The sequence below is a fragment of the Bombus flavifrons genome, chromosome 1, assembly GCF_040668555.2.
Source record: "Bombus flavifrons isolate JBK064 chromosome 1, iyBomFlav1_principal, whole genome shotgun sequence".
In the NCBI taxonomy this organism is placed as follows: domain Eukaryota; kingdom Metazoa; phylum Arthropoda; class Insecta; order Hymenoptera; family Apidae; genus Bombus; species Bombus flavifrons.
In genome coordinates this window covers 18,669,730-18,693,667 of record NC_138442.1, presented here as the reverse complement: position 1 = coordinate 18,693,667, position 23,938 = coordinate 18,669,730, and the positions used below count along the sequence as shown (strand labels likewise).

The 23,938-nt window shown below is 37.3% G+C and overlaps 1 protein-coding gene across 1 annotated transcript in view; it reads left to right on the top strand.

Moving 5' to 3' along the window:
- LOC138180715 (UPF0489 protein C5orf22 homolog) overlaps positions 1-23,938 on the top strand; it is a 509,128-nt gene that overhangs the window by 192,264 nt on the left and 292,926 nt on the right. The window contains exon 3 of the mRNA XM_069114807.1: positions 1,409-1,603. Coding sequence (XP_068970908.1) covers positions 1,409-1,603 — 195 coding nt within the window. The remainder of the gene's footprint in view (positions 1-1,408; positions 1,604-23,938) is intronic.

The following is a 23,938-nucleotide window of genomic DNA, read 5'->3' as shown; positions in this document are numbered from 1 at the left end:
AGCTAAAAGAAAAATTAAATTTGTAAACATACAATTAACATACGGTTCTCATAAAAACAAAAAACTATACCAAATTTTTGAACAACTTATATCATCCAAGTATGTACACATATTTGTACGCTTATAAATATTCGATAAATCGTCACGAATACTTCAGAACAACTCGATATTTAATCAAAATAATATTAGAAAAAACAAGTCAATGCCCTAAATTCTTTTTAAATAGCGTCGCCCCTGTCACGCTTGATAAAATTGCATTGCACCGGTTCTGATCAGTTTCATCCACAGGTTTGGCGCGAGGATCGAAACGAAAAAAAAGAAGGAAAGAAAAAAACGGGGACGGTAATTAAATTTCATTACGCGATCACTCGAGACAGCAGTAGGAAAAACACGACAGCCGGCCTATCGAAGGTCCCGTATTAAACGTTTGAGAGCCGCTGACCATAGTGATCGTTGTTGGCTTTGCTTTCGAAACCTCCACCCCCTCGATCGACATTCGCAACCCCTCCGCGGAGCATGGCAGCGAGCGCCGCTCGCGTTTCATTGTTGTGAACGCATGCAAATTGCGATCCCGGTGCCGGGACGAGTATCAATTCTAACAGGATTAATTCGAGTGCAGTCATTGTTTTTTGCGCGTCACAAAAAGCCCACCCCTCTTTTTGCAACGATGGCCAGCGTTTAGCCTCGTTTCGAACAATATCCAACCCGTCTGGTCTGGCCTAGAGTCTCTACCTCCCCTGCGGGAAAGAAATGCCGGCTTTCGAAATTGCGATCAATGAGTTGCAAAATAAGGGTTGAGCGTGTGATGGATAGTGGTTGGATCGTTTGTGATCGATTCGAATGTTTCTCGATTTATAGTACTTTTTCTTCCGTATTTTCTTTTTTGGAGAATAAGAAAAAATGAAATGGTGGATTTGTTAGATTGTGTGCAAATATTTTTTATGAATTAAATGGTTGTAATTGAATGTTTTTATAAAATATAGAAAAAATTAAGTATAATATATTTGGTACAATGTGATGATAAAATGTATTTCTATTAAGAATAAAATGAATGTAACAAAATATTTGTATAATTTGTTGTTGCTTTTATAAAACGGTTTTATAAAATGCTTCATATCTCGTTATATAAAGTGTTTTCATTAAGTGTTATAAAATGTTGGAGACGGAATGATGAAATGTATTCTATTTTTAAAGAAATATTTCAAATATAAGAGCACCGATGAAAATCTTGGACATAATAGAAATAATAGAGATCTTTTCCTCGACAAATATTTTGATCCTCTTGTAGATAGTTTTAAATATCGTTTTGAAGACGAGAATCTTTTTTAACACTTTTTCTATTCGATAAAGGTCAGGATAGTAGAAGTGTCAATATAATTTTAACGAAATCGAAACTTTTGTGTTTCAGAAAGATGATTTTACCGCAATTAGCTCTGCTTTGCGTCAATATCTTCCCGAGCGAAATACACCATATATTTTAGACATCGATTTGGACTTCTTCAGTACCAAGAATCCTTTCAAATCTCTACATGATCGTATAAATCTCTACGAGAAACTCGCACCGCTCTACGCTTTCAATCGGCCTAACTCAACAGATCCTGAGGTGAGTACACAGAGATGCATGGCAAATCATATTACTTACACTTGCTTTGTTAAAAAGTGCAATATTTTTATCTTTTCATCGTTCGTAAGTAATTAGAAGACTTAGAAAAAATTGACTTATTAAAATCTTCAACATTATTTCGTTTGGAATCATAAAATATATAAAACAACCCCATCGGGTATATACTTTAGAATTAAATTTCTCCTCATTATAATTATTATAATTACAAAAATATTTATATAATTTTCACTCCGTCGCTGATAAATTTTTAGATTTTTATTATTAAACGCCTCATTGTGTTTCTCATTCCTTGGTCTCGTACATTTTATAAATGAATACATAATTCAAACCGATTTTTCGTTTAGTTAATAATCTGGATGAATTATCACGTTCCGTATGAAATTAACTAGTTATCCTACTTTTAATATCAGATTAACCAGTCCTAATACTTACGAGCACGGTTGCATGTCTATGCTTTATATTACATACACGTATGTCTTGATAATTCCACAAAACGATCGCATACAAAAGTATCGTACGATTCCATAAAAAATCCGTGCACTTAAAATATCGGACCTACATCATTCGATCTAATGATTAACATACCTCTCTTATCACTTCCTAGAATCAATTAATTTTATAAACGCGCAAATAGCTTGCAAAACACAAGATACAAGTCTACACGCATACTTGCATAAATTGTACCGTGCAACCGTAACACTGGTCCAACAGCAAATTGACTTCACAACTCACCTAAACTGAACAAAAAAAGACGAAAAAGTATAAAGGAACAGGGTCTGAAACGCGATCGGCGCGTTAAACGCTGCCATCTCGTATCAGATCGGTCGGAACCGGATTCGAAGAATGGGGGGTCCCACGATTTAATTGCGGCTACGTCGAGAGGCAAGACGCGAAATCCCTCTCTCTTTCTCTCTCACTCTCTCTCTCTCTCTCTCTCTCTCTCTCTTTCCTACTCTCCTAGATGATCGCTCGTAAGCCAAGCCAGTTCGAACTAGAGCTGAATTACACACGGTGAACAACGAGCCCCTGGGCCAAAGACGGAATTTCGCGATGCTGAGAGCCAGCTCATAGAAGAGAGACTAAACTAGTAGAAGGAGAGAGAGAGAAAGAGAGACAGAGAGGGTGGCGGGATATGTACTGGCAACGAGCGGAAGATTTGCGAATAATTAGGTGGGCCGACAATAGCCGGGGTCCCGTAGCAGACCGGATACACAATGTGGCCTGCCACCAGCGGGATAATAGACAGAGAAGAACGACTCTATGGGGTTTTAGGATTCGACGGACATAATGGCACTGGCCCATTGTCTACCTAGCTGCAGACTGCCAACATCCGCTTTCGAGGGCGGCTACGTCGGCTCATCTGCATGCCAGCCTTCAACCCTTCGAGTGTTTGGTTTCCAGCATCGTGGATGCAAATTTCTATCCTCGCGGATCCATCCTCCCGATGTTCGATTGCCATCGATCACGTGAAACGGTATACGCTACGCTGTACCGGAGGTACCAAATCGCCATTGTTCTTAGAGAAGGGGAAATGGGGTGGGTGGTGATTCCGTGGTTATACGTCTAAAATCGGTTTAAAGTCGCTCTCTGCGCTGTTGGTTCTTGCGATTTAGGGATCTGTATTGGAGAGGATTTCTGATGGTTTCGATATATGTATCGGCCGGATGATAGGTTTTGATAGGATCTTTTGGTTGCTACCCATGTTAAAAAACTTTCTAAATATCGTAGAAAAATATATTAATATTATCCTTCTCTCTTTTTTTATTTAATAATTATTTTATTCAAATTTACTAAAGTAATTAATCTTTTTCTGTATAATGTACTGTAGGTAATGTAGGGTTGATTCATCTTCTACAAGTGTTATTGTCAACTGCCCTTGTTCTTGGATAAGAGGAAATGATTCGTTGGTTGTATGTCTACACCGAGTTTAAAGTTGTTCTTTGCGGTATTAATTCTTGCGATTTTCTACAGATCTGTATCGAAGATGATTTTAGATGGTTTCGATATGTCGAGTAATAAGAGTTTCTATTAAAATTGTTTGATCGATGATGGTCATGTAAAATACTTGGAAACTTGTGAAAAAGTGATCACAAAGATTTTAACGAATTAGTAATCATTCTTTATATAAAACACGCTCATCTTAAGAAAATTTTATCTATCTTTTACGAGTTTTCTTCGTCAACCTCATCAAATCGATGCTTTTTGTTTGCAAGACGCTATATCTTAACATTTTAAGAAAATCGCTTCAGAAAAACTTGGTTCATCTTCTATAAACTTCTTTCATTTACATCATCAAATCGATACATCCTGTTCGAGACATTTCTCTTGATATCTCAGAATAATTACCTCCTGGAAATATGGTGCAGTCGCAGTTGAACCTTTCTCATCTGCACAAAAGATACATCTCGACAGTCAAGCATAGAATTTTTCTTCCGTTAAACCGTTTCAAGATCTTCAAACGATACCAAACCGTAGCACGGAACGTTCATAGCGATCGTTACGGATCCATGTCACAATGCACGATCTTCCAATTAATAATTCACGAAGTAAATCAGCGAAACCGTGACTCGTCCATTCATCCGACAATCCTTCAACTCTCCTCTGTACCCGGGTACTTCTCACGAATTTCCATGCGATCCCTTGGAGCGTACCGCGACCCACTTTGTACGCCGATCCGCAAACGTCGATCCGTCCGATCCACGACTTCTCACGAATTTCCATGCGACCGTTCCTCCAACGAGCATTCGTTCGGATCGTCTCGATCGTAGCCAAGGAAAAAGATATCCGTCCTCACCGTGGGATTTTCAGTGGCAAACCCGCAACGAAATATCGTACGACGTCGTTATGCTAATTCGGCCGGTCCGGTTAAATGTGTGCCAGCTTCTGGAGCTGGCTTTGGAAAAAGAGTTGGACCCTCTTTTATGGGCCAACAACGCGGACTCACCCGTTCATGCTGTTAGCGCTTCTCGTGCATAAAATCACGCGTGCAGGGACACGAACGCGAGTCTGTCCGCGTGTGCACGCACGGTAGATGCCTCGCTCGATCTAATGTATGCGGGCACGCCGTGCTACCTGTCTTACCCTGAGAACTCGACGCCGCATTGTGATTGTAATCGCCGGCTCTGCAGGTCAGCCCGCGGCCTAACTGGGGTCAGGGTCATTTCTGAATTATTTAAATTACGCAACCCGCCCTCCTTCCTCGGCAGACAAGTTTACAAGCGCGTGTGTATGCTCGCGTATATGTACAGGGCGTATAGTAATTGAAGAAGGTACAGCAAGAAGTAATTTATGATGAAAAAAAAAAAAAAAAATAGGTCGAAAATGTTGGATAGAATTTTTGCGTATGGTGCTTCGTTTTGGAGAAAAGCGATTTCGATAATCTGCTCGGTACACGTGTATCGATTGTAACATTAAGTTTTTACTTTACGAAATTCTGTCTACGTTGGATTTATTAAACCAGTAATGTATTATTATATGTATATTTACTGATAATAATGGGAGTATTAGGAAGAATTATTAATTATGAGAGTAGAAGAATTAAATGATACAGGTGGTACACTACAAGGACTGTATGTATAAATATTATCATCGATGTTTTTAAGACACTTTCTACGTCGATAAAATTGATCTTTAAACATAATACATAGCCCTACCTTATTTACGAAATCGTTCTAGTCAAATACGATAGAAGAGACTTATAGCACTGATCAACTGGAAGTATTATAGCAATATAATATAAACACGAGCAGAAACAAAATTTGTCAAGTTGAAAAGAATTAATACATGTGTACTCGACGAAAATTGAAAATTGTTTTGCTCGAAGACGAAGCCTCACAAACAAAAACTTTATTTTACATTTTCCACTTATTTTTTCCATGAAGAATTATCCTTTGCTCACTTGTGATTCCCGGACACCCTGTATATGTGTGCAACGCGACAGCGTCCGCTCTATCTATTGTTGTACAATAATTCATCGCGAGCTAAACGAACACAGGGGCAGTAGAAAGGTGCAAAAAGAGGGGTAGAAAGACGTCTAAAGAAAGAAACATGGGGAGACCTTTCGTACGATAAGGAACCATGGGTGGGATTCGAAGGTGCCACGTTTGATGATTCTTATTCGTTGATTGATGATCAATGTCGATGAGATTCAGGCAGGATGTTTATGTGAGAAAGAATTTTGAAGATGTAGGGTATAGATGGTAGAATTCTTTGATTATGGTAATTCTTTTTTGGGATGGAAAGGAGAGAGATGGGATAGGAATGTTGTTAAAGGGGGATTTAGTGAGCAAGGTTGCGGATGGGGAGACGGAAGCGAGTTTTTGGGTCAAGATGTTGGACGGATTAAAGGTATGTTTGCTAAAAATGAAGTTCGTCGTGCTACATAGCTGCAGGATTTGATATAGTTTACATATGAAATGCAAAAAATACTTTTATCCGATGTATATTCTTAGACATAAATATTTCGCAATGAATAATGAGCAAATAATCGAAGATTGTACGAGTTATAAAAAATTTATTATAATACTAAAATGTTAGGATAAAATTCTATACTTAATCTGTAATTGAATAAAAAGTATAAAATATTTACGCAAGTTTCTAAAGGAACTCCTGCTATATTTACTATTTAATATAATTTATTGAAATATCATTCTTGTTAAAATTAAACATTTTACTATACATGCAATTAATTGACATTTTCCGACTAAAATCTTCGATCTACGAGATGAAATCCACCGGGTCACCTCCTCGAGTGTAACATTCATACTTTCAGCAATTTTCGTATCACTTCTTATAAATTTAATCTCATAAAGAAGAAATTTAACCTCGTAAGAAAATCACACGAACATTCTGATTATTCATAACGACCAACGATGAAGTTTTCATACTTTTACTGTAAATCTTCTTAACATTTAATATTCCTCGTTTGTAGTAAATTTCTTCTTTATGTGGTTCGGTACAAAAGAAGCATAAAATTTAATAAGTTATGTTATATAATGTTACATGCTTCCTGCTATCAAATTCAAATTTTAAAGACATATCATTTCGTATGCTCCAACGCTTAATAGCGGGAAGAATGTTTCATAAAATTTTTCCATGACCTCGCGAAAAATCGTTTTGATTAAATTATAAATATCAGGTCATTCAGGATCCACGGTTGATCGAAGACACGTTTGAATATCAATTGATCGGCTTATCAAGGTTGGTCGAATCCTTTCGGTACCGATTCTTTTTCTCAGGATGGAAGTCGCGATGCCCCACCGGGATCCCAACGAAAGAAGAAATGACACGAGCGGGGGGTCCAGTATGCAAAACGGGCCCGTTTTCCGGCCTCCCTGAATATTGATGTGTAGCCGGCTATGCAAATGAGCGTGAGAATGCAGCTCGTGCCGGATGGTGACGCGAATAGACGAACCGGAAGTAAGCCAGTACCCCGCCTTCTCCCTTCTTGTGGCATGCCCTTTCTTTCGGCGAGGTCGAATTATAGTCGTTGACTTTTCTTGCCGGTACGAACCTTCTAGAGAGTAGCAATGCGATTTATTAAAGCCGTTCTAGCTTTTTTCCCACTCGATGCACCGGAGTGCCGTTAGAAGTGTGCCTTGTTTGCTTCGTTCGTGATTAATATCAAGCTATTATTGATGGAACATACGCATGTATACCTATAGGTTATTTGTACTGTGTCTTTCCAGTCTAGACGTCATTGACGTCTCCCTTCCTTTCTTCCAATAAAATTGGAGTTTTTTTACAAATAAAATTGTTCTGTTCTGAATTTTATTATCCAGGTACGCGATTAATGTTCAATTACGTGATGTAAAATCATATGGATGGCGATGGTAACCCTTTACCTTTTGAAAATATTCTATGAACTGCTATATTCTGTTGTAAAATATGGATATTATATCATGGAAAGATATGTGTTTAGCAGTCATCCCCTTTGCAATATTACGCAACAGTTACATAATCCAATGTGAAATTCCTAGCTGCTTTTACGAAACTGTATGAAATTCACTATCGTCAACAAATCATCTCAAATAACGAGAAAAGAATACTTTTTAACTCGATCGTAGTGATAACGCTACGTCTAAGCTATCTAAAAAGGACCACGCTAAGGTACATCGACCTACATTCGTTCGTTGCAAAATAACGAAGCACATAGGAATCGTTTTCACGCGTAAATCGTTATCGGAATTCGTGGAGCAATAACGGCGAGTCTCGTAGAGGATTTCGTCTGTTCCGGGCCAGCCTTCGGCTCGTTCCACTTAACGACGTTCACCCCGTTGAAATATCTGCATGAGGCTGCGGCAATACGAAGCCTCGAAACAGGACGGAGATAAACAACGTGGAATTAAATATACAATAAAGCGTGCGATCCTGGACAGCAAAAGGGCGTGGTGGGGGTGGAAAGAAGCGAAACTGCTTTACCGGCTGCACGTTCTAGCGGCGACATTTCAACCTCCCCCGCCCCCACACCATAGACTGGCAACCGCCCGCATAAATAAATCCAATTGGCTCGAATAAAATGTACGAAACGAAGTCGCGCCAATGGCCGGGTATGTATTTTATTTTCTCTCGTTTTCCTTTCCACCCCGTGTCAGCCAGCCAGCCAGCAACCCGGCTGTTTCCTCCATCCCCTCCTCTTAGTCTCTCTCTCTCCTTTTCTTCGTCCTCCTTCACAGCACACCGCTACATCGACTGCTCTGTCGTAGCGGCACAGTAGGATAATTCAATCGTGACTTTTCACGGATTTCCCATCGAAGGAAACACGCCAGTTACGCGGCGGAAAGTATTCGTTTTCTCGTCCTCCTAGACGTTCGTTCTTTAAAATACTCAGGAAGGTTTTTCTCTGCTCGTGGTTATCTTCGTTTCGTGCTCGTCTCTTCCTCGATGAGTTTCCAGGCGTCTGCAAATGGCTGAGAGGTTTTTGATGTAGTTCGCGTTGATTCGGTGGCTGATGGGCTCTACGTTTTGTCTAAATCGTTTGTATGGAATTCATCTTTGTGTTGAAATGGTTAATGCGCGAATCATTATTATCTGACTGTAGTAATTGATCTTTTCTAAGTATATTATTCAGCAGATTCGAGTGGAAGTTTACCTTCTTCGAAATCATAAGCAAGCTTACCATACGATAATATGTCAACGTTGCTGCTTTCTGTTATTCTTGGGGATAGTTTTCGATTTGCAACTTGTACTTGTTGAACATTAAGCTGAAATTGATATAAAATTGGTAATCCGAAATCCGTTCAACAACGTAAGTAAGAAGCTAACGTGATAAAAGTTAAAGAATTTTCCTTTTCATTTGAAACTATCACTACCCATAAAATAATTGAAATGAATCGTACAATGTAAGGTTCAAAGCTTCCTCTTGTTCGTCAAAATTCCTATTTCCAGTCCATAATACAAGATAAACTTACTTTATAAATATCCATACACTGACGTTATACATAAAAATACGAATGTTTCGTATCACAAGAAAATACCCGTTAGCCGTTTCCTTCATTGACCCTCCGTAATCACGGAACACACGAGCCTCTTTAAAACGGCCGGACGAAAACTGGATCACGCGGAGGGAAGATTTCTTCATTGGCAAGGGGAATCTCGTTGAGGTAGGTCATTCTCGTAATTACCTTCTCTCACGGAAGTGGCCCGCGTGACCCTTCTCAAGGTCGTTCCTTCATCCCCTACAATTAAGCCCTCCGACAATTAAATCGATAAAGCCGCGAAGGCGCCCTTTATACCGCTGTTACCGCGACATTTATGCGTAACAAGCCTTACCCTTTCCCCTTCCACTTCTCTGTTTTTACGACGAACCACCGAAATTGCAGCACGTCGTTAAGATCAACCGTCGATCCTATTTAATAACACTTTGCCAGCCTCTCCGCGCGTAATTTTCGATGGAATATCGCGATCCTTGAGAGTCTAATCGAAGTAAGATGCCAAATTAATAATGGAAGATTTCAATGCGTTTCTTCAGGCAAAAATTATTCGCAACAGATAATTTTGGAAAATTGTGGGGTTGTTTGAATAATCGATTGGTTTGTTTCGATCGTTGAAAAATTTAACGATCGATTTTCAGAACTTTGTGATAGATTTATAGCGGCTTCAAAAAAATTACCATTACAAGTACAATATTGAATTTATTATAGGATTTACATATCAATTAATTAGGTCCAAGTACGTTAAATTTCGTATCGTTTTGTAGAATCTTCATATGATTACAGAAATATGATACTATGAAAATGAAATGTAAAAAATCTAATAAAGAAGAGTCTTCGTGGGAAAATAAAGGTATGTAACGGTATGTAAATTTAATTCTCTTACAAATATTTTTTTTTTTTTTGGCCATTGCATGGTCTACAGATAGATAAACGCAATTATTTTCTTATAACAGAACGTGAGTAAAGAAGTGTTGGAAGCAAAAGGTAGGATTAGTATTGCATTGGTAAGAATGTTGTGTCGATTTTATTGTGAATGTGAAGTTGTCTTTGAAATGAAATTGAATAGATATTGTTTATGGAAGAAAGGCTGACAATACATGTTGTATTTCATTGTTAGGAAATCCAAGTTAACAACGAGTAACTAAATGGAATACACTTCGTTCCATTGGTGGAATTAAACGATGTCGATGAAAAACTCGTAAACGCAAAACTGTCATAAACCATGTTATGACTAGTTTTCTGTGGAACTTATAATGTCGTAACTTTAATCGATGGAAATAACGTTCCGTCATTAGAAAGAAATTAAAATATCTCTATTTGTGAAATTGAAATATTCAACTGATAAATAAGACCATTAGTCAAGAGAAAGTTATTGCACAAGATTGGTTATTAAAGCCTCTGGTCGTTAAACACCATTTAAAAGTAATTTAAGAAACTATTCGTTTCTCACCTAATATATTCCTCATAAAGATTACAAAATATTTCATAATTACAATACTTCCTTCGTTTCAAAATACCGTTTTCCTTTCGCTTTCCTTTCTCTTTTAATACACTATGATCCCTTTTAATAGTTCCTATACGAATGCAGACCAAGCAATTTTGAAATTTACCGATTAATTTCACGTCACGAGACTGCCCCTTTATCTGGCCATGGGATTGAATATATTTTTTCTCACCGCATCGAACATTTCAAAGTCGATTGCTTAGAAAATTTTACAGATTCGTCGGGTAGTTTTAAGGGATTTAGTACGAAAATGATCCGCATATTCTCCGTTAGGAAAAATAAAATTCCTAACTTCCGTTCTCTTATCGTTAGTTCTATCATCAAAATATATAAAAACCTACTTCCTAAACTATACTCTACTTCCTAAAAAGAGTCAAATTCATGCAAACCCCTAATCAAAAGTCAAACGTACAAACAATCTAAAAAGTCTCTGGCATGTTATCAAAGATCACCAAAGAGGGCCAAGGTTTGTTAACTCTTACCCGAACAACGAAACTGATAAGGGAGCAGAAATATTTGGGAAAAACCGGATAAGAACCAACACCGCCATCTGTTATGGCTGATAAGAACGAGGGGTTTCTTCGCAGTTTCCGGATAAGCCGCACAGACCGGGGGTGACGTGACGAGCGACGCCGACGCCGACGCCGACGCCATGTGTCCAAAATGGCCGCGGATCGTTAAACGGTCACGCGCAAGCTCCCCAGGGGTGGTGGGACAGAGGGGGTTGGTTTTAGGGGTGTCCTCGCTTCTTAATAGGATCGAAGAATAGTTATGCCGTCAGATCCACGCAGTTACGTGAAACACCGTTTCAGGATGCGTTTCCACCAGTAATTGTACAGAGAAAATGATTCAGAACCCTTTCGACGTCTCTCGCTTTGGTATACCGAAGCTTCCATTCATGCGAATACAAGGAATGCTACTTGCGAGGCTTGAAATTGCGCGTTATCTGATTTTGTATGGATCAACATTTCGAAGATTGTTTCTTTTTCTCGGTCTTCTTCTTTCTGTAGAATTTTGTGTTGCTTTTATGTTGGACTTTTATTGGATGGATTGGATAATTTTATATTGCATGTAGAGTAATTTTTAAGGAAAGGGTTAAAGAAAACTAGGAGGCTGATGTACATTGATGTACATTTGTTGAGAGGGTAATATGAGAGTTTCTTAAGAACTTCCTAAGAAATTATGTAAAGAAAGTTTCTTCTTTTTTAATTTCCTATCCTTGGAGGAATTCCAATTTTTTCAAATGAACATTAACATCGATTATCGTATCGTCTTACTATATGAAAATCATTGTACTTAAAAATAAGATACAGAGAGAATAACGATTGTGTTGAGTAATAAGGTGCAAAAAGATAATGAAATGATCATTGCATTACAACTCCTGGATTAAACATTTGTAGCTTCTTTAACACTTGACTAACGTTATAATCGACTTCGTTATTTGAAGTAAAGATTGTTGCATGACCGCTTTAATTTACAATTAAGGAAATAAACGATGGAAGTCGCTTATTTGAACTTAAAACAATCACAGTATGTACATTAGTACGTGCATACGTTAATTGTAATTGTATAGTACGTGCATCATTTAATAGACCTGAAACTAGAGAGAACTGAAGAGACATTTCTAATAAAGCCGTCCGTTTGAGGAATAAGCTCGATCAATTTTTATCTCTTTCGCGACCATGTTTACCAGACGTGCTGCTGATTTTTTTGCATTCTTTCAATGTTCGCTGAGATTCGAGGCAGACAGCAATTCATTACGCGAGCAGCCGGCAAATGGAGAACTTTCATTTCGAGGATAATAGAATACGTATATAGATACGAATATTAATCGGCTCGTACGCGCAAATACCTATTAGCAAACATCGCGGATATACCGTTTATTGACGGCCGAACAAGCTCTCTCAGCGCTTACACATTGTTTAATCGTCGAAATATAATACGTATCCATAAAGCCAAAGGGTGAAGCTTCGCTTTCATTGTCCCTGTCGAATACCTAAAAATCGAATTGTCCCTCGTGCATTGAAAACGAGCCTTGAACAAACGGTCTGGCTTTTAAAGTAAACGATCCGACACCGGCACGTGAAATTGTTTTATCCCGAAACTTGGAAATCTTTTTCCCGTTATATCATTTTTCAAAAAATAATGATGAAATATTATCGTGAAATATAATACATATATATACATATGACAAACTCTATATGACTGTGTAATAAAATAGCAAAGAGTTCAATATGGATAATATAAAAAATAGTTATTCACAAGACTTCTCGAGTTTCTGGTATCAAATACAAAACACACGCGTAATTTCAATTTTGTATCAGAAATAAAAATGAATTTGAAATGTGAAACAAGATTTATATCGTGGTACTTGATTATTTCCCCGAGCCTGTTTCGGGATACGCTGTTAAAACATTATTGTGTAAGTGTGAAATGTCGGATATCTTGAGGATGCTTCTAAAGATTTTACGAAGAAATAGAAAACTTTTCTTCAAAGTACAGAAATCTTTCAGAGTTCATAAGTATACTAATTTACCATTACTCCCCTTCTTTCTCCATGCACTGATAAATCCAAACGAAAATGCATTAATTAATAGAAGACTTGACATTTCTTCGATTAAACTAGATATTCAATTAATAAATGTGGAAGAAGAAATTGAAGAGTGAAATTTTAATCGCCATCGATCTAGTTTACTTACGGGGCGTTATCAAAAATTTCGGCTGCTATGCCAAAAATGCTTCCAATTCCAAGAATACCGTAGCGAAAGGGTTAAAGGAATTTCACACATACCATTTCTCTTCTATATCAATCTTCTGTTGTATCATTCGCCAACTCTCGTGAAAGCAACATTATTCTTCGTTTAACTATACTCAACTTGGATTTTGGTTAGTACAATAGAATCGAACATGCAACATTTTAAAATCGTTAAGAAGATGTTTATTCTAAGATTAACAGCGATACCTTACGAAGCTTTTGTCTGAAAATCGATATGTATTATACAGATTTATAGAAAATATAGTATAACTTTATTTGAATCCATCGGGCTATAATAATTTACGTAACTGAAGTTGTATGTATAGTATAACAAAAGTTCACTGATTCTCTGCGAAACGTGATCCTCTACGAGTGATTTATCGATCGTTCGTATAATAGTTCATTAGAGCACGAGTTCATTTAACCCGAACGTTACTCGACATCGCATTTCGGATATAATACTACAATACGATGTAGGTAATGTAATATTGAATTGCTGCAAATATATTAAAATAGCACTCATCGGATAAAGATCAGCACGATCCGACTGTAACGAAAATTCGAAAATACCGCGCACCGCGGAGGATCGATCGAGCGTTGTCTAAAATTTCGAGCAAAGTTTAGGAACAAAGATCGAGGGACGGTTTGTGAATCCGCGAAACATTTAGAATTCTGACTATTCTCGGTGCATTAGTGTTGCCAACAAATGGCATTCCAATAATCTCTTCGCGTTGTATCGCGACAAGACATCCAACGATCGTTTCGCCTTAACATTAAGAGACCAAGTAACCGCGATCGTCGTCGAAAGTTCGACGACCGGAAACACGATTGTTCGGTAACGACCACCCAACGTGTAAAACGACGTTTCGATGACGAGAAAAAGTTCGCATTCGAAATTCTCGGTAACAACAGTCGGTCGGTGACAGAGAGCTGCTCGGTCGAATTATCATGTAAGCAACGACGCTGATGCGCGTTCCACAGGCCTCGTGGCATCGGAACGGAAGTGAGCATCGGAGATCCGGAGGGAGAGGTGTCCGCGGGGTTCGTTGACCGCGGCCTTGTGTTACGCTTTCCGTCAACCTGACAGAGGTCATCGAACCGGTCACGCTGACTTTTTCGGCGCAAAGGTGGACATTAATCTGAGAAAGGGGTAAGCGCATCCGGCGATGGCGTGTTCGCGCTTTCCGCGTGGATCCTGTCGCACGTTTCTTTCAAGCAGGCGCGTGCGCTCGCATGCCAGTAATTGCAAGTGTACACTTGCAGTTTGCACATGTCAAAGGCGCATTGCAGTTGGGCATCGGTTGGTCGGCACCATCTGATGCTCTCCGAGTTTCTTGCCCCGAGAAAGGGTTTCTTTTCGGTCGAGCCTTCTCATTTGACCGAGCCGATCTAGGGGCTGCTGTCAAAAGTCATTCACCTCTCAGCACAGAGAGAAACCGCGATCTATTGCGTCGGTTTTCGGATGGAATAACGCTACTTCCATTTACTTTTCGTTCTTCGTTTCTTTTAGTTGTGCCGTTCTTGTATTACGTGCTCGAAGCTTGTTGCTATACGATTAATAATATTTCTTGTAGCGGAAGATTTTTGACGGAATAAATTAGAGCGAGAATGTGATATTCGTTAATGCGATTCGATATTCTGGTATGTCAAGGGTCGAATTAACAGATCGTATGACGAATCGCATCGATTTTATCTTTCGGCGAAATATTTAGAACAAATTGAATCAAATTGGTATTCGACTTTAATTTAATGAATGGCGTTCGATCGAAAAGTTGTATTATCAAGAGCTTTATTATTATTAAATCGTGCAAAGGAATTCATCAGTCCTGTTTCACGATTTTGACGATAAACGATAAAAGAAATAACCATTGTAGTAAGTAATTTCTACGAAGTAGCAATTATAGTTTTAACTATGATATATGCAAGGTTGTGCAGTTGGGAATATTTGAAAATAATTTAACTATTTTATGGTATTGAAATATTTATCTTAACGAATAGTCGTATAATGTAGACACTGATAAACATCGTAGAATATTATGTGATTTATTGGGCTTGCTACAGTAAGAAATTAAACTTGGATATGAACGATCCAGTTTAACTACGTAGTGTGATAAGATATATAAAATAGCTAATATATTTTCTCATTAATATTTAATTCGATTCTCGAGGAAGTTAATTCTCACTTTTTAAAAAAAAAACCTATTTTACTTTTTCTAGGAATGCTATTTTACTTCTTAAATATTTACGTGTTTTTATGTTTGTTAAGAACGTGTTTATCACAATCAGGTTTAAAAAAAAGTCGATTGATAGCACTAAACCGATGCATAAATAAGAAACTTACGATGCATAAATAAGAAACGAGCAAGCCTCGAAGTAAACGCGCTACTTATTGGCTGTGATTATGTCATTAAACCAATTAGAATGATGCAGAATGTTTGTCATTTCGTTAAACTCTCATTAATGACTAGCAAATCACGTCATGCGTCAGAATAGAAAAAATCGTTCTGTTTGTCTGAAGCTGTAAGGACTGATGGCTATCTATGAAAAGACTTGATTGTTCACGCAAGTCGTTGGTATTTTAGTTACCGCATAATGAGGATTCCTCGCAGATTACGAATGCTCATGTTTAACAATCGGTCATTATCCATGACAAATGTTACGTTTCAGAATGAATGGGATTATCGAGAAAATGTTCGTTATTTGCAATCTGCTACGCGAATCATTATCTATGTTCATTATCTATTTGACGAAACAGAAAGATGTTCTCGTCGACGATTTTATTCGTTTTAAAAGTTCCCGGTTTTCGAACGAATACTGTTCGCTGCAACTTGTATTTTCTTTTGCACAACAATTTAAAGTCGACGGTAGTAAACTATGGTGCACTGATAAATTAAAAGTTATAGATTATAAATATTTCTTGTGTAACTTTATAGGTTTATGTTAAAGAGAATAGTTGAGTGATTTATAATTTGAAAACCATATTTGTAAAATTCAACTTGTTTTATTACTATCCGAAGTCAAATTTTCAAATCACTATCCAAACAACGTTAAGAGAAAATACAAGTTTGAAAAGTTCAGCTATTTTTCTGTGGCTAAATTTTCTACAACTCCAGATTTTCACATACGGAGATTATCGAAATGAAAAGAAGAATAAGGATGCAATTTATGTTGCTTATAATATGTGTTTAGATTACGACATATTCGTGTTTAAGTGTTCGTAAAGTAAATATTGAAAGCTACTATGCCAGAAAGAAAATTCTTAAGTTTCTGCTTATTATACGAAAATCTTTTTATTCCTCGACTTGTTCGTATTTTAAGTAGAACATGTTGTACAAATATTGAATAGAATTCCAGGGTTAAATGAACCAGATTCCTTTCGATAAAAACGGTAATACGCAGATGCAGCGATATCACGGATGTACAACAACGTATGCATTAACGACCAATAAGAACGAACCGCGTTGCAACTTCGTCAAGATCGGCCCGTGTGATAATTTGTTAATCATCGAAGCACCCTTATTAATGACGTTCTGCGTTCCCGTTTCTTAATCGCCTTTTGGTACGTAATCGTATTTGAAACAATATCGCCGCTGTTGCTGTCGTAACATGAGTAATTAATTCTGCACATTAACTTTGAGCATCGTGTGGTAAAAAGTACTTTCGTCCAGAACAACGACGAGCGCCGTAAATCGTCGCAAGATACGACTTCTTATTTTCCTTTGTTATCTATGAAATTCGTGATTACGATCGTGTCTTTTCTCAAGCAATTTATTGGAAACAATTGACGAATACTAGATTTCTCTTTGAAGAAGCTTTGTTACGCTTTGAAAAGCAGATTCTAAAATCTGAAAGGATATTCAATGTTGTTTAATTTATAAAATAGATATTTTCGTTGTGTTGTGTTCATATTTATCGATAAGAAGAGTATAGAATTTTTAGAAATATTTGTCTATCGTGTAAAAATAAGGATTGGAATAATAGAATTAAATAATTGACATTTTCATAAAATTCTAACTGCTGAGATTACTAAAATTTTTAATGAAACTTCATTGATGAACTGAATATTATAAATTCTTGTTCAAAATGAGAATTTTACAACTTGAAGGTTGACATAAAGCAATACCTATACAGGACGTCAAATATTCGGAATTACTTCCCAGTTGTATGTACTGTATTCATGCCAAACCTGCCATCAATTTTATTTAACTATTACAAAGTCAGTGCTGCAGACATAAATAGTAATTTCTTTCAACTTAATAAATTTCTACGAAAGAAATGTTTCAAGATAATAGAATTATAACTTAACTCTTTTCTTTTAAATCCTTTTTAGATTCTATAAACACTTACAATTAATGATTTCAAACTTTTGGCCCATAGTGTACAGCGTCTAACTAATTATACTCTTCGATATACGAGCACACATACACAAAAAATGACATAATTCAGAACTCATAATGATCCCACATTGCAAAATGGGTCTGACGAAAGACTCTATTGATAGACATTCGCGTGGGCGAGTGGTCTTTCTCGTTCCTACCATTTTCGATTGTGTCAACTTCTCCATTTTCAATTATGCCAACAGATAATACTTCTCTGTGGCTGTTACATCCTTCGTTCAAATATCTGTGAAAAATTTCATAATAAATTCAAAGGATAGTCTAACTTGAATCGAAAAGGAGACATTAAAATTATCGTTAACAGGTCTGTCATTACGAAAACGATTTTCTAAATGTCTCGTATCATTCGTTACTATAAAACGATGATCTAACAACACTAATCGCAGTGAAAAAATCGTATGTGAGAGAAAGCAACGATTGTTAATATCGAAGAATACACGATAAAGAAGCATCGAGTCGAGTCATTCGTATTCTTAGACGTTTGGTGTTGCTCGGTTTTTCGATGATTCACGCAGTTGTCGATCGCCTTAAAGATGTGCTAAACGAGTGCAGCGATGATCATGCAAAATAATTTATGCGCGGCATGAAGTAACGTTTATTAATAAGCATACTTGACGGGCTACGGAGAAATTGTTAATTGTCGTCGCTTCGGCCAACAACGAACCATTTACATCGGCGTAGCATTTATCACGATTTTTCAATATTCTGATGGTGCAATTTACGTCAAACGAATATAATAAGCAATATGAAGTAAATTATTGCAGAAATTTGAATATAATTTTAGTACTTGTGCATTAATTATAATTTAAAAAATAATGACGGCTGAATTTATTGAAATTGAAAAAGAGAAACTAAGAAAGTGAGACAAAAAGGTTTCAGATTACCTTGGAATTATTCAACCTAAAAGTGAATGGAATTCCTCGATTTTATGGGTTTTAAAGGACTTGTAATTTCTTTCATGTATTTTTTTATGATTCTGGTATCTATTTGTTAATTGATGGGACGTATTTTTTCTCTTTTTTTTTATAATCTTTACTGCTTATATTTATTCCAATCGCAGACAATTTGAGGAAGAGTAAAAACTCTTCCAATTATCTTGGAATTAGCCGAGTCAAAAATCAATGGAATTCTTTGGTTCAAGAGTCCTTAAAAAATTTGTATTTCTTAAAATGTTACGTTCCATTCATAAGCTTTATATCTCCAATAAATTGGACTGAAGTAAATTATTGTCATAAGGTCTACTTCGTTATAGAGGGAACACGTATTTTTCGTATCTTGGAAAAATAATTCTCACTATGTTTAGAATAGTTTTCTCTCTTCCACGATGGATACATTACTCGTTATATGTGAGAGAAATGATTATATCATTTCAAATAATTTGATTTAAATATAAATATTCGGAGACACCTCTTACAGACTGATACTATTATCAGATTTTAAACGCAATGCAACTTTTATCGCTCTCATAAATTAACCAATCCTTAGGGTACGATCGGAGGTGTGATAGGTGTTAAGCGACACACTATCTCGCGATTGATCTTTGAATAAATTTCAGTTTCTCATTAGCAGACTAAAACATTCAATTCGCAATGGACGAAATCTAACATGTAATACCGTAGCTTTTTATTTGCTGAATTTTTCTTCTCTTACGACGATAAAGGTTATAGTTTCTTAAAATATCTCATTCTGCCAGAAGAAGGAAATTGTTACAAATAGTATAAATAAATTTGTGATAAAATTAGTAATACTCGTGGTTCGATTGAAAATCGATATGTCGATATTAATAAGCCAATAAGTTAACACGCTACAGCTAAAAGGAGGACGACTTCTCAAAATTCAAAGTTTTTGAAGATAGGCGAAAAGTTTAATCTCAAAGGGAAATTTGAAAGCAAGTTTTACATGGTGTTTATCGAGAGTATATCAAATTGTAAAATCTTCCTGTAAAAGAATGAAAATATGATTTATCGCGTCTTTCCTCCACAATTTTGATACGCAGCAGATTACTACAACGCAACGATATAACGCGGGAATACATCGCCGGTTTATCGAAGAAGATAGAAATTTGAAAAAATCAGCTAATTTGAGACATCTGTCAAAAATTGACTGCAAAAGCGAACTACTTCCTAAAATGAGAATATCTTTATTTTATCTAATGAAATTATGTTATTTAACACGAAGAATGTCACGCTTCAGAAACTATTTTAATTTTTTAACAATATACACGAATAATATTGTGTTAGACATGCGCAAAACCTAAACAAACTTCCTACTTGGAACTTTCTCTATCACACCAACATCTGAGAAAATATGCTTCTAATTATACCATGTATGTTCGTCTAACGAACCAATATGATAATAAGCCAAAGAGAAAAAAAAACAAAATGAATTTTATGGATACATAAGAATACAACTATCGAGTTATACAGGATTGTAGAAGGTTAGGATAGAATCGACGTGGAGTTTTTCTCATTGAAGCAAAGAAACATCGACGAATGGAGCGGTGTCAGGCGGTTTTGAAGTGGCGCGTATACGCGTGCGCGAGCCGTGTCAGCCGGGCGGTTCTCTCTTTTCCCTCCTTTGCTCGATTAAAATTGAGAACTACGTCGAGCAAACGCTGCGACACCTGCACAAATCTACATACTGGATCGACGGGTGTGTGTCTAACCCGTCCTCGCGGGCAGATATACGCGAGGCGTTGCCTCGACGCGTGTCCACGTGTGCAGTGTGCACGCGCGCCGCCACTTTCAAATCGCTCGACCTTGCCGCTCGATCGCAGTTTCTCGAACGATCTCGTTGGTATTGAGAGAGCGAACGAGTTTCGAGCAAGGGTTGACTGATGGACTGTTCCAACAAACATGTCAAATTTGAGTATAAATATTAAATAGAAATTGGAAATACGTGATTCGAGGAAAAAAGATAAAGAATCATTGTTAAAGATACACTTTTTGAACGTTTGAGAAACCTTTGGAAAATAATGTGCATATTTTCGTGTAGCAAATATAAATATGAATATAAAAACAATTAATTAAATTGTGTAAATTAAATATGAAAATAATGTACGAATAAAAAATATCTATGTACAATACAGTGTAAAGATCTGTTTAAAAAATCTTTTATTAGCGTCCATTGTATTCAAATATTACTTTATCGTTATTGTTTTATTTTCTTTTAAATTATATTCGTCATATTTCTATAATATGTAGATGTTATAAGAACTATACTGAAATTAAAAATACCTTCATTACAGAACAGACATTTATTGAAAACGCTTGATAAAACTATTAATAGAATGATTACTGAAATTATCAGCAGCTGCAGAAACATCCTTTATATTTAAATACCACGGTACATCAAATACCATCATTTTGACGTCAGCCTTTCATCTCTTTTTTTAAACTATAAAGATGATGAATAATTTATTTAGAAAGTGAATGATATTGCTAAATGACACACTGTACGGCTGTCAATCAACTTCGGTAAGGATTCGATTAATTATTCGCGGATCGACGAGGTGTAGTTAAAAAGACTAGAAACAAATTCTTCGCAGTGTATGATGGATTGTATGAGCAGGAATTGTGGCCGTGTCGCGCGAATGTTTGTAAATACGGAGAAATCCGGATTGGGTGGTTTTACGAAACAGACTGCGGGAGGGAGAATTGACGGAACGATGGGACAACGAATCGTGAAAATACTCGCTGCTTGATTTATGGGGCGGTCTCGTTCGACAGAGAGATTGTATTCTTCGAGCATTAAATATGTATATACTATCGAGTTAGTTGAGTTCACGGTATGTTATACCAGTGAATCATATACATCATACAAATTTCATTCTCGTTATATACATACTTATATCTACTTATTTCTTTCATCCCCATTTTTTTTTTCTACAATCTCTTAATCAAACAAATCATATCGTGTCAGATTGAACGGGTGTTTTTTTTTTTTTTTTAATAAAACATTGACTCTTAAAGAAATTTATTTTTCAACTATTTAAATGAAATTCATTTATTCGATCAGAATGTGACTACCAAAGCGAGTTCCTTTAAACAAATCACTCTAATCCGTTCTATATGAAACTAAATTCGAAGGATCTTTTCATTATCCGCGTACACTCGATCTACTAAACATAGCTAGGAAAAGATGAGAAACCAGAAGAAACGGAAGTCACGTACATATTAGTAAAACAGATATGCTTAAGCTAGACAGCAGGCATACGCGTACATTTTTATTTGAACGACGTCCGGGGTGAGGACTATTCGTTATTTCCGTTTATTATGGCCAAAAAACTGTCGGCGCGAAGTCAAAATCATTTTAATTTCGTCCGCGGGCGATTCGTTTCGACGCGAGTAAACGCGTAATTAGCTATCGATCGGCGTCGATGAAAAGAGAAGAGAAGAAAAAAAGAAAAAAGAAAAAACACCGGCGGGCGGAGTGTTAGCCGTTGCGGTTTTTCGTCGAATAATATCCAGAAACGGCCGTTGTTCGCGTCTGTTTACGATTCTCCCAAATTAATACCCTCAATAAAAGCGTCTCGAGCTGCGCCAATTAACTGCACTACCGTACGAAGCCGCACGTGCTTTCGTTCCCATTAATTCCAAGAAAACGCATGATTTTCCAATTAATCGCTACGTTGAAGGGGTACGGTTAACCTTTTTCTCTCGTCTGAATGCTTTGGAAACGGAACGAGTGCTGTGCCAAACCAAGTTTTCCAATCGCAAACTGTGGGTTGAGTTTCATTTCGTTTGAAAGAAGTTGATTGAAATGCGCGGATAAGATCTGTTCTATTACGATAGAGCGCGTTAATCGTGTTAATTGTTTGAATTACAAATTCGAATTATAAGATTTGAATATAAAATTTGAATTATAAGCTGTGTAACAAGTTTGTCTTTTGCCAATTGTTCGTGCTTAAATTCGATGCGGTGAATGTGATATTAAATGTTGAAAGGAGCTTGGAATGTCGATTGTTATTGGTCAGCAAATGCAGATTATATTCGTTCGTGATGAAATTTGTTCATCTCGTTCGATTCCTAGTACCTAGTTTTATATATTGTTACTAGGAAAAGTTTCTTCATTGTTTAAGGCCAGACCAAAGTGGATAATTCATAAATATTCATAAACAAATTCTCAATGGTACTGAATAACGTATATACAGTCACTGGTAGAAGTCTTCGTGCACCTTATAAAAAGGATATCTTTGTTTAAATGATGCATATGCATATAGCATTATATGCTTATTTCTTAACCTCTCAAAGACCCAGTCTTTTATGACAATCTCTATGACCCAGAACTGTTACAGTCTACAGAAACTTAACGGCAATAGATGTCACACCACAAGATGAGGAAAATGGCCTTCAGCATCTTGGTAAATTCTTCCAGCAAAATACTTACGAAAACGACACGTACGAGGAACAAAGAACGCCGGCCTGGCTGGCGCTGCATCGATGTAACCGAGTCGATTACGATTCAGCGGCACGTTCTGCCATGCGGGGCCCTCCCACGCGTTTCGTTGAACCCGAATCCGATTCGCATTCGGCCGCGGGCGCATCTGACGTTTCTCGATTGCGCGATCGTGGGTGCAGGTGCAGCGAGCGAGCCACAGGCCGCACCGAGAGCGTACCAACAACAACAGAAAAGAAGATCGAGAACGATCGAAAGCGAGCGGAACATGGTCCCCCTACGATCCAGCGATCCATGAAGCCCATGGACGCGAGAAGCGTTGTAAATCTCCGTCATGCCCCATAAATCCCACCCCCGATATTGCTGTCCTCGGTTACGTGCGCCTGCACATACGCGCGCGGATCCTTTTCCGTTGTTACCATCACCGAAGCTGGGATCCTGTGTCGGAGGAAAGGGGGAAGAAAGGGACGAAGAGGAAACGAAGAGGAAACAGAGAGGCGTGCAGGAACAGGACAAGGCGGGAGCCAGACAACCAGCCTCTCGATGAACTGGTGGACACGCTCTATAAATTCATTCGTTTCTTTTCTGGGGATGAAAATTTGAACGATGTTTGGGGTTGGTTCTGTGGTTGTTACTGGGTTAAGTTTTTGATAATGTAAAGCCCTGTCTCCACTGAAGCAACAACGAGAAACTTTTTGTTACTGTTTCGTGTTTCTTGAAAAAGACGCCGCTTGTTGCCGAATGTTTCTCAAAGTTTCTTCGTGTTTTCGTTACCAGGAAATAATGTTGCCGTTTGTTGACTGTTTCCATTCGAAGCGGTAAAAATAA